We start from the raw sequence: 11,812 nt of genomic DNA on the forward strand, positions 1-11,812 counted from the left end.
TCGTCCTGACTGCAGGAATAAATTGGGGAATATGGCTATCAATAGAAAAACAGGGGGACCTCCCCTCACACACCCCCCACCGCCACCTCCGTACCACCTCCTACCGGAGCAACAGGAAAAGTTTTAACCCTTTCCTCCCTTCAGCTGGTACCCTGTCTGACACACACACCCTCCATCGGTCTCTGCTGTCTCCTTAATCAGTGACAAACCTCCTTAAAACCATTAATGAGGTTATTGACGGAGGAGGAAAACACATTAGTCTGTTTCCACATCAGAACATTTTGACACTAAAAACATACAAACATTACAAACGTGTTTGAGTCCTGTGTTTCTGAGCTGTGACACTGAAAGCAGAGCATCAGATCAGCAGCAGCAGCGCCACAAAACTCCAACATTACATCTGAAAGTGGTTGTGATGGAGTCACATTCCTTCTCCCAGAATCCTCCTGCTGCTCCCTGGGAAGCCTCCACCCTGCAGCTGAAAACCCAGTCAGCTCCAGACCTTTGGACTTTCACATCTGGGAGGAATCAGCTGAGAGAAACAGCTGAGCTTTGTTTATTGTCCTGATCCTCATGTTGTCCTCTGAGGCTCCAAATGGCCACAGTTTCATGTCCACGGTGGTCCAAATCCAAGTCCAGTTTCAGACTGTGACAGCACCTGGAACAGGTCAGGGAAGGATCCTGGTCTGGTTTGATACAGAAACTGTGACACACAATCTGTTTATTTACTTTATCCTGAACCACAGACTAGACTCTGGATGTGAACCTGGTCTCTGCTGCCGTTAATGAAAACCCGGCTTTGGCTGCCAGAGCAGAGTCAGCTGATGGTTCTCTGTGGCTCCATCACAGCATCTGACTCCTTCACAGGAGAAGCAGTGAAACATTTGATCAGTGGGCTTCAGGCTCTGCGCTGCAGCCTCAGGTGTGTGTGATCCTGCTCTCAAACTCTCAGCCAGTCTCCGTGCAGGTGCAGCCTAAATAGCACAAAGTGAAGTTACAGTTGCACTTTGCTGTAGTTTTGCTGACTTCACGTGAAAGTTTTCCTCAAATCTCCCTGCTCGGCCACCAGACGCCTGAGGTCTGGTTTCTGTGTGTGACAGGGAGGATCTGTGCACGTCTGAAAACACTTCACACACTCATCACACAGACACAACGGCTTCATTTACTGTTTTACAAATGAATTCCTGTCTTTCTTTTCAAACAGTAAAATGTAAAATGAAAAGCTGTTGAGCTGTGAGCTGTCTCATTAACTGTTAACCTGACAGACTGGCCTCTCCACCCTGTAGCTCCTGCTGCGTGCAGCCGGACACATCTGGCCTTATTTTCAAGCAGCAGACTCTGCTTTTGCAGGTGATCCTCTCGTGGGTCGCTGAGGGCCAGCAGGGCCCCGCTGGGTCCTTTGATCAGGAGTGAAGGGTCATAGCAGCAGGGCCTGACAGAGAGAGGCTGAAGACCCAGAGCACTGAGACCTGGAGAGAAGTGGAGAAACCAAGGACCCACTAATGAGCACAGATGGAGCCATTTCATCTTTTACCATCTGACTGTTTTAAATATTTGTAGCAGGAGAGTAAAAGTTTGTCACATCTCATTTATATTCATGGTTTCAGGAGCCACTTGAGTGGAATTGATTCATTTCCCAGCGGCGCTCTGTGCTCACATCATATCATTTCCCTGAAGGGTGAGCGGTGAGTTTTGAAGTGGCTCTCTCTGAAGTAATCAGACCAAAATGAGATGTTTAATGAATGCGTGGAGATTGATCTTCCTTCCTGGCCCATTACACGGCTGTCCAGGGACGGAGGACGAGTGCTAAATCACTTCCTTCCCGGATCCATTTCTGGGTTAGAGATGATGTGAGTTATTTGCTTTGGATCCTTCTCTCTGGAGACTTCCTCCCCTGCTTCCTCTTCACAGCAGATGGTTACTGACTGTGCATGTAAAGTGGTGAGGTTAGCAGCTATTGGAGTGCTTAGGACTGTGTTTGTCCCTTCCTGTGAATACAGGTGTGTCCATGGAGCCAGCCACACTCCAGCATTGTAATCTCACATGCTGTTCATTTTCTTTGGCTCTAAACAAAGTGGAAACGTTGACTTTGCATCTTTGTAGCTTCACACGGCCCAGATCCTAAAAAACCTACTTACAGAAGTGTGCAGTCATTCCAGCAGCCCTGTGGGGTTTCGACAAAACTGATGAACTGATGAAAAATGAAGAAAAAAAACGTTGTATTCTTAGATTCTTTCCACTGACGGGGTAAAACATGTAGAAGCTTTTCCTGAGGGTGGTGCCACAGAAAAGTTTGTGTTGTTGCTAAAATTAAATCAGCCTCTGCTTCAACTATAAATCTGCTGTTGATCTGAATGTTTTTTTATTATTATCAACAGTTCTCTAGTTTAGACCCAAAACATCAGCGTGTTCGTCCGTTTCTCAGCACCTTCCCTCCTCGGTCTGTGTGTGTGTGTGTGCGTGTGCGTGTGTGTTGATGGTGATGAAGGAACATGTGACCCAGTGTAACAGTGTGGATCAGTGATCCAGGCAGAGCAGGAGACGGAGTGAGGACGGGGGACGTGGCAGATGAGTGCAGGATGTGTGACCGTCCACATGATTATCGTTTGGTATTATTAGGATCAGAGGAAACTGAGGATGTTATTAGAGAGAGAAAGAGATGAGCCAAATGGAGAAAGAGTGACAGGATGTGAAAACCTGAAACAGATCAAACAGATCAGGTCACAGCTGAAGGGGTGAAAGGTCGTGATTGTGTCAGACAACAAGACAAATTCAAAGACGCATGACTCAAATAAAATCAGTTCACATTCAAAACGGTTAACAGAGAAAAAGAAGAGCTCTGGGTTTGGACAGGGGAGGAAGCGTTCCCATAATGCACTGTTTTCATGTGGGATTCATCATGTCAGCAGCAGGATTACCTCACTTCCTACTGCTCGGCATCAACAGCCCCGGAGAGCTGACAGGAAGTGCTTCCAGTTCAGAGGTCAGCGGGTCACAGAAAACACACCCAGTCTTGAATGAATATGTTGTAGAAACCAGTCAGGACTGTGTTCACCTTCTATCCCTGCAAACAGTCCATGCTAAATACCACAGCTCCCATGAGTTCACACTGGCCGCGCTGAATCACATCCTTTAACACACGTTACTAATCATTTCAGCTTCTGACTGGATGTTTCTTGCAGCAATGCTCTCTGGGATGTCTTTTTTTATACAAGCGTAATGTGATCATGCAATGACCTCACACTGAGTCTGAAGCTAAAGCTACAGAAGTGAAGAGGAAGTGCCTGAAGACAAACCGTGTCTCCTGAAGCAGCTCAGAGCCGGCGATGAGCCGAGGCAGCGAGCTGTAAATGTCTGACCCTCCACGGCTCCTCACGCCATCATCACCTGTGTGTTCACTGAATTATTAGGTACAAAGTGACCTGTTTAAGAAGTGGAGCGTCAGCCAGATGTTTCCTGGTGTGTGTGCAGCAGATGGCTGACGAGCTAAAAGCTGCTGTTTGTATATTACACAGGGATTTGAGATTTTAGATTCATGTTTTCTATTCAGCATCAGATACTGTAAGACTTCTGTCAGGCCAGGCTGGATAACCACCACGGTCGAAGCCCCGGCATAAACCCTCGGGGGGCAAAACCCCCAGGTTCACTGTGTGTATGGACTGTGACAGCTTGAGATCCCCAGACCCCCAGTCTTTTCAGGACTCTGAGAACAGCTTTGTGTAGATCACCTCAGAGCTTTGGACCGTCGACTCACTGCCTTTTAGAAACAAACTTCCAGTTTCCAATGCTGATAAATCAGCTGTTTTCATTTTTTAAATAATATAAAACAAGTAAGAAATATCACACAGACGTGCAGTTATAAGCCTTTATCACAGCCTGAATTTGTTTCTGTAGGAAAATAGAATGTCACAAAAAGCTGCAACCACCCTGACATCTAGTGGTGCAGAGCAGAACTACAGCTGCTCACAGTACTTCACATGACTTGCTGTGTGAGTTGATCCTCACAGGGGAGATCACCTCTAACCCTGCCTGTGTCAGGAAGGGTTAGAGGTGATCAGCAGCCAACAGCATCAACATCTGGAAGCATCGGGTCCAAAAGACTTGGACCACCTCAGGGCTGAGACCAAACAATCCAGTCTGGGAGGTGCTGGGAGCCATCACTTCCAGATTCTGAGTATCTGCCGGCACAGCGCTGCCTCGTGAGATGCACAGTGTTATTATTTCTGCTGAGGGCTGGCTGTTTATCCAAAGTGCGGATAATTACACCAGCGGCTTCTCAGCAACATAAACAGCCTCCTTCCTGTCTGCAGTTATCTCTCTGCTTCCAAGTGCTGGTTTCAACATGGAGATCAAAGATGTCCTTTAATCACCCTGAGCAGAGGGAACCCCAAACCTGAAGCCCAGAGCCCACACGCCTTCAGATGAAGGGAGGGAGCTCCTCTCCTCCACTGCTGTCCCCCAGTTTAAGGCTCTGATGCCATTATTTCCATTTTTAGGAGACTTTCTGCTTTTCCTCATTTCTCAAGGTTCATTCTCTTTTCTTCCATCCTACCCTCTGCCCTTCTTCCTTTCCTTCTTTCATTCACTCTCTGTTTTTCCTCCCTTCTCTCTCCTTTTTTATTCACTTTCAATTTTTCGTTTCTCCTTGTTTTCTTTCCTTTCCTTCTTTCATTCTCTTTCTATTTTCATTCCTTCCTTCTGTCTTTCCTTCGTTTCCTTTCTTTTCTCTCTATCTAGTTCCATTTTCCTTCTATCCTTCCTTTTATTTCCTTTCACTTTCCTTCCTACTCTCCATTTATTTTCCGCTTCCTTCTTTTCATTCTCCTTCTTTCTTTCCTTTGCTTTTTTCCACCCTTTCCCCTTCTGTCCTTTCTGTCCTTTCATTTTCTTTCCATTTTTCCTTTCTTCATTCCTTCTCCTTTTCTTTTCCCATTACTTCATTTACTTCCACTTCCTGTTTTTCCTTCTTCCTGTCTGAAGATGTGATTTTTTTTTTTACCCAGCATTAAAACTAAACTCTGTTCAGTTTGAGTACATTTCACTGCTGATACGTTCAGTTTTGTCTGTAGAGGCTCTGAGGACTCGTCTCAGACCACCTCATCCACTTCTCCCACCTTAATTGGCCGCTGATGAGTGTGAGTCAGAACAGTATTGAGGCTCGGCCGCTCCCAGATGTGGGACTGGGCGTCTGTGCGGTGAGTTAACCGCGGTGAAATCTGAGCCTGCTCCGGCCTGGCTCACTGTATTTTGGGATGTTTTACACGGGGCAGGACAAAGACACGTTACCAGGCGGGAGCCCAGCCTGAGCAGATGTTCCTGCTCCGAGAGAAGAAGAAGAAAGAGAAGAAGCGACAGTATTTGTGCAGAAGAAGGACGGCTCAAAGACGGGACGGTTTCCTGTCGCCGCAGCTGCTTCTGTCTTCTTTAACTGTGAGGAAACGATTTAACGGACTAATTGCTGAGGCGAAGGACAGCTGACTGGATGGACAGGGACCGTGAATCGAAAGCGACGGTTTAAAGGACAAAGTGTTTGTGTGTAACAGGGACCTGCAGGTTTGAACCTTTGCTGACAGACAGACAGGGACTCCAACTTTTCCTCTGTGCTTCTACTGATGTGTCGCTGTAGTCGGTCTCACCGGGAGTCGCCACTGTCTGAACTGACTAGCCAAAACTGACTAGCCACGTGTGGCCGCACATTAGCACCATCTGTGTGTCTGCGGCACTTTAACAGACTGCGGAACCTTTGGCTTCCCTCCCCGGACACCTCACACCGCCTCGGCCACAGGTGAGAAGCTGCCCTACCTGAGTGAGTTAGCTGCAGGTTACTGTGGCAGTACTATCTGTGTCTAGTTACCCACTGACTAACAAACTTTACCTGCAGGTGATAACAAGTTAACCTGACTAACGAAATGTTGTTCCCAGCCAAGGCTGTTTAAGAAGTTGTTAGTTAGAATTACAAACTAGCTAACAAACTGTCAAGCTAATGCGCTGGTTGGTGAGCTAATCAATAGTTAGCTCATCAGCCATGTTACTGACTTCGTAACAAGCTAATGTTAGCGGGAAGCTACCAACTAACTAACTATTGTATGCTGTGTAACCACAGAAGCACAAACTAACCAACAAGTTACTGTTACCAGCCAGCTACCAACTAACTAACAATGAGATGTCACCAGTTGGCTACCAGTAAACTAACTAGCTAATATGACTAGCTAGATACCGTCAAAGTAAAATGCTGTTACCTCTCATTTACCAAGTAAACAATCTAGTGTTACCAACTAACTACCAACTGGTTACAAAACTAATGTTACCAGCTAGCTACCTGCTGACAAAGTGTCACCAGCAATGTACCAACAAACTAGCAAACCTGTTACAAGCCAGCTAACCAACCAAGCTAACTAACAAGGTATCGTTACTAGTCAACTTCCAGACTGATGTTACCAGTAACACTGACTACCACCTCACTTAACAAGTTAGTGTTTATTAACTACCTAATCTTACCTGCTAGCTTACAATGTGACCAGGCAACAGCCAACTTACACTAACCAGCCAGCTAACCAGGTGACTAACTAGTTAGCTAACATTTAATGGTTGAAATGACCTAACAGTGTTAAGGAATCAAGGATGATTTAAATACAAGTGAGCTTATAAACGGCCTGTGATGGGACGGATCTGTGGAGGCAACACATCTGCCTCGACTGTAATGTCTCTGATCTTATTATTGGACAGACTCACGAAAAGTCAGACACCTAAATGACATTATTTGCTCCGATCTTTCTGTTCTCTGTTCACCTGTAGGTATTGTTCTCCAGACCTTTGAACTGTGTAACACCTGTATTTCTGTGTTCAGATTCTTACCTGACCTGTTTCCCTCTCCTGAGCCTTTGCAGATATGGCTGAAGATGTCTGTGGACTCTGATAACTCCTGTGTTTTGCTGTCATCGCGAGACTCCAGAACGTCCTGCGTCTTCCAGACAGCTGACGAGAAGGATGACCCTCCAGGAGTCGGAGAGGAGAGGTAACTGACTCTGAAGTCAGTTGATAATGAGAGTGCTCATTATTCAGGCTGCCTGCCACTTTAAAGACCTTGAAAATGTATTTAGATTTTTTTTCCGGATGCTACAGGATCATTTGGTTATTTTCTGAGAGGTTTCTGTGTTTCGCTGATTTTTGTTTGTGCTCTTCCTACTGCTTTACTTCCACACACAGTTTGCAGCAACTTTAAGATTTTATTTCAGACTTTAATCTTGGATTTGTCAGGTGAACACAAACACCACTCCAGGTGAATGATTATGTTGCTGCTCAGTGTGTAAATAAGCAGCTGTTTGCTAACAAGTTCACCGTATCAGCTTAAAAGGTGATGACATGTCAGTGTTCTGTTCGCTACTTGTTTCTGCTGCGAGCCAGTCACAAAAGTTGCTCTGACCTTTGACCTCTGGGAGGGGCCTCATGTCTTCAGGACTTGTGTCTGTTCCAAGGTCAAGGCTGGAAACTACAGGTTGTTCGTGCCTTTGCTGTTCATCCTCCCACAAAGAGTCAGATGTAGAATCCGTGCTCACGTCCTCTCTGTCCTCTCTGTCCTCTCTGTCCTCTCTGTTTCTTTTATTCCACTTTTTATCTTTCGTCCCTTCTGTCTGGAACAACAGTGCTGTGAATGTAACGTTAGCTTGATACCTGCAGCTCTGGTCTGAATGAGTCGGACTCAGGTGTGTCTGTCCTCCTGCAGTGTTCTGGAGATGCTGAGCTACTCCAAGTTCTCCGACCTGGAGACATGGCTGTGTATGCCATCCTCACTGCTGCTGCCCAGGGCTCTGGACTCCATCCACACCTCTTCCTCTTCCTCCTCCACCTCCTCCTCCTCACATGCATCCAGCCACTCCTCCAACTCCCCACCGGTCTCCTCCTCCTCCTCCCCAGCCTCCAACTCCCGTCGCTCCACCTGCAGCGAGCCAGGAGAGGCCGACACACCGCTCAGGTAACTCTGGCGTCTGTGGTTATCATGAACTGAAGATTTCACAGACCACACCAGGTGTGAGACAGCTGCTGGTTTCTATGAATTTCAGCACAGGTTAATCATTTTACAGGACACATTTCAAACATGATTCGGTTGTTGCACTCAGCTCTTTGCATAAAAAGTGGCAGTAGATTTGTGAAGAATTAATTTTTTTATTTACTGAGTGGTGGAGAAGAATAATCAGGCTTTTTGTTTTAAATCAAATGCAGATGGGTTAGACTGTCACCGCTCACCCTCAGATTGCTTGTTTGAACGTTTTACAGTAAATGCCCTGCAGACTGGAGATAATGGTTCCGATGGCCACCAGATGTCTTTGTGATGATGTTAAAGTAGAGAGACTTCAGCTCAGCTGCAGTTACCTAAAAAAGCGATGTGCTGAAGCTGTGCTCAGTTCAGAGGCTGCTCCTCCCTCTTCTCCTCCAGCCAGCAGAAACATTGTTCCTCAGTCGTTGTAGCTCATAAAGTATTTGTCTGGCACCATGGTGATGGTAGTCACGTCTGGAAAGATAAGCCGAGGGCCTGCAGGGAACCCCAGGGGAAACAGTGATGTTTATAGATTTGGGGGAAATGTGCTGCTAATATAAGGAAGTGCAGTCATTAGCACTGTGTGTTGTATAGCAGGAGGGCTCTTTAGGTGGATGTATAGAGGGAACAGATTGTTTGGAATGTGTGGTGGGTTTGTCGGCTCCAGCTCGTAGGAGGTCCACCTCTGTCCTGGACATGTCGGACATGTCGCAGTATTGAGCATGAAAGTAACGGTGTGAGGCTGGTTGTAGAAGATTTTAAAGTCCTCAGGAGGTTTGTTCATCAACCAGGAGCATAAGAACTAAAGACGGCTCCTTCAAAGACCAGAGATCTGAGTGGCTCAGAGCTTTTGAGCCTGTCTGACATGCTTTAACAATTACTGCTCTGTGGACAATAATTCGACTACGGTCTTTAACCTCTGATCGCTGTCACCTGTTTATATTGATGAAGTCTCTTTAACAGATTTTGATGGATGGTCGGTGTATGTGCACCGTCCAGGAGGCTGTCACTGTGGCAGATTTGGGTGTGTCCACAGGACAGTCTGTGACTGAGGCAACTTTTCTCTGCATCTCAGCCAGGGATTTCATCAGGCTGCTGGGGTCAGAGGGTCACAGGCTGTCAGCCTCCCAGCTAACTGACGGCCTGCTCGTCTGCAGGTGGAGCAGTCGGAGGTGGAGCTGGTTTTATCTACGTCACTTCAATAACACTGCGTCCATGTTTCGTTAAACAGTACATGAAAGCAACGATGTTAGCAAGTCAGATTGTTTAGAAATTGGATTTCCCACTGCAAGTAAACGCAGCGCGCGCCTCTCTCCCTCCGCGGGTCGGTTGACGGTTTCCTTTCATTGGACACAAAGGCCTCCTGACTGATAAGCTGTGATATCTGAAGCACTTGACTCCTGATTCCCTTAATTCAGCTTTTGTCACACACACACACACACACACACACACACACACACAGTGAGGTAAGGTAACACTGCTGTGTTCTTGAGTGGACCTTTTGCCGTGGACCTCCAGCTCTGGGATGTGTGATCATGTTTCCTGCCTGGATCCAACCTTCTTCCACACATTTAAAACGTTGGGCTGTTGTGTTCGTTCCGCTTTTACAAAACTACAACTCCCAAACGTGACTGTGGTGAAGAGGCTCTGGATGGAGGTCGCTGTCGTGATGTGGTGAAGCCTGTCGATCAGAGATGCTGAGCTGGGCTCAGCTGTTGGACTTTGTCTTTCGGAGGAAAAAGAAGGGAAGCCGTCAAACGAGAGGATCATGGCGGAGCCGCAGTTACATCGTCTCAGAGGCCAGGTATCAGGAGCCTCCGTACAGTGTGTGCAGTGGCAGCCATTTTGTTTTCAAAACAACTTTTAAAATTGTCCAAAGAGATTTAATTTATGAAGAAACAAAAAAAGAACAGTGGAGAAGATGGAGCCAGAGACTGATTACAAACAGCTGATTATCAAATCAATTGCTGATCAGTTTTCTGCAGATCGAATAGTTTCAGATCCATTACCACAGAGGTGCTGCTTTGAACCCAGTGGGAACATTTTTTGTTGTTGTGCTTAATGTTGAGAGCTGATGGTGGAAACACTGACTTCAATAAAAACTTTAACAAAGACAAAAAGAGAATTGAATTATGATTATGAATTTTCTCTGCCGCCTGCAGGTCACCGGACAAGGAATCCACTTTCCTCACTCCTGCGCTGGGGAAGGAGACGCCATTTCTGGCCAAGCCCCTCCTCCCCCTGCTGTCTTCCACCCCTGCCGCCGCCATGCTGAGCTCAGGGACGTCGGCGGGAGACTCGGCCTCTCGGAGCGGGGTCAGCATCAGGAAACGGCGGCGGCTCGCTGCCAGTCCAGGAGGACTCCACTGGAACGCTGCAGGTGAGAGCAGGCTGTGAGGTGTCTCCATAAACACATGACACATGATTTTAACAGACACCCGACATTAGAAACACGTCTCAGAACTGGACGCTGTCAGTTCATGAAGGTTGGATTTAATGAACCAGAGAGGTGAAAGGCTCAGATCTGACTCGGTCTGTGTCTTTTAAATGGAACAGTTCGTGTCTGACAGGCACAAATGATCCAACACAGCTGCAGCTCAGTGTTTATGAAACGTAACCAGTCGAAGCGTCGTCATAAAGTCTGACTTTTACTTTAGTTTACCATCAGTTCAGGTGAGGAGAAGCTCCAGGTGACCAGCTGTGGGTGGAGCCCACAGGTATGTCAGCAGACCGGATATAGAGACTCAGAGGTCGGCAGGTTTGTGAAGCTGGATGATGACAGGATGAAAGGAGGGTTAGTGTGAAGTGGTGGACGTGCTGTCATGTCAGGAATGTTTTTCACACACACACACACACACACACACACACTCTGACTGGTGGTCTTGTTTATACTGTCCTGGGGCTTTGCTTCCTGTGTTAGTCGTACTGTTCTTTAGCTCCACCCTTCTGGAGAATGATAATAAGCTTCCTGTTGAGCAGATTACAGCCAGTCTCCTCGTCTTCAGCAGAACATCCGTCAGGTGTTGGAGTCTGTTCACTCTCCATCCTTAGCTCAGGCTTCATTGTTGCTGAGTTTAAAATCTCTGCCTCTGTCAGTGGTTACCAGTCCTTCCCTCAGGCTGCTCGCGACCACAGATCGTGATGATTTTCACCACAGTGTGAATTTCCTTCACAAATATGAATATTTTTTTGAGGCCTCAAGAAGTAAATGGATCCAGTGTTTCACAAGAAAATGACAAATATAAGAAAATAATCACGTTTGTGGAGCAGAAATGTGTATTTCTCTCTGAGGACTCAGGAATATTTTGAAGAGTCTTAATGACCCAGAGGAGAATCCTTGTTTCATGTTAATTTAGGAATCACCAAGAGACCAGTTCCAACTGTCGTGTCTCCCAGTAAAACACACACACACACACACACAGTGAAAATACAGCCACAGTTACACAGCTGTTTATTTTCTCTTCTTTCATTTTGCCTCATGTCGTTTGTCATGTTCGTCCTTCCTCTGGAGGAATCTCTTTCCTCTTGTGCTGGTTTGGTGTTTTAGTGCAGCTTGTTATCACGGCTGTACGGACTCCTGCTAGTTGTTGTCAGTGTGTGATTCATGTAACGTGATCATGAGAAGATTCATTCATTCATTCAGCTTCAGGAGTTGTGTCTCTTGCTGACATTTTAAATCCATTTGTTTTTCCTGTCTGTTGTTTTCTCATTCCCAAAAATCATTGATCTGTTTTTGTTTTCAGTTGCCTGGTAACAGTGGTCTGTAAAGCGTTTGAA

At 46.4% G+C, this 11,812-nt stretch overlaps 1 protein-coding gene across 2 annotated transcripts in view; it reads left to right on the top strand.

Moving 5' to 3' along the window:
- The first annotated feature begins 5,163 nt into the window (after positions 1 to 5,163).
- Positions 5,164 to 11,812, top strand: part of ankfn1 (ankyrin repeat and fibronectin type III domain containing 1) — a 54,625-nt gene continuing 47,976 nt past the window's right edge. For both annotated transcript variants that reach the window (XM_041029143.1, XM_041029144.1), the window contains exons 1-4: positions 5,164 to 5,785; positions 6,888 to 7,015; positions 7,724 to 7,972; positions 10,198 to 10,415. In XM_041029143.1, the coding sequence (XP_040885077.1) occupies positions 6,900 to 7,015; positions 7,724 to 7,972; positions 10,198 to 10,415 (583 nt within the window). In that variant the 5' untranslated portion in view covers positions 5,164 to 5,785; positions 6,888 to 6,899. The remainder of the gene's footprint in view (positions 5,786 to 6,887; positions 7,016 to 7,723; positions 7,973 to 10,197; positions 10,416 to 11,812) is intronic.

Source organism: Toxotes jaculatrix, chromosome 21, assembly GCF_017976425.1.
Source record: "Toxotes jaculatrix isolate fToxJac2 chromosome 21, fToxJac2.pri, whole genome shotgun sequence".
NCBI lineage: Eukaryota > Metazoa > Chordata > Actinopteri > Toxotidae > Toxotes > Toxotes jaculatrix.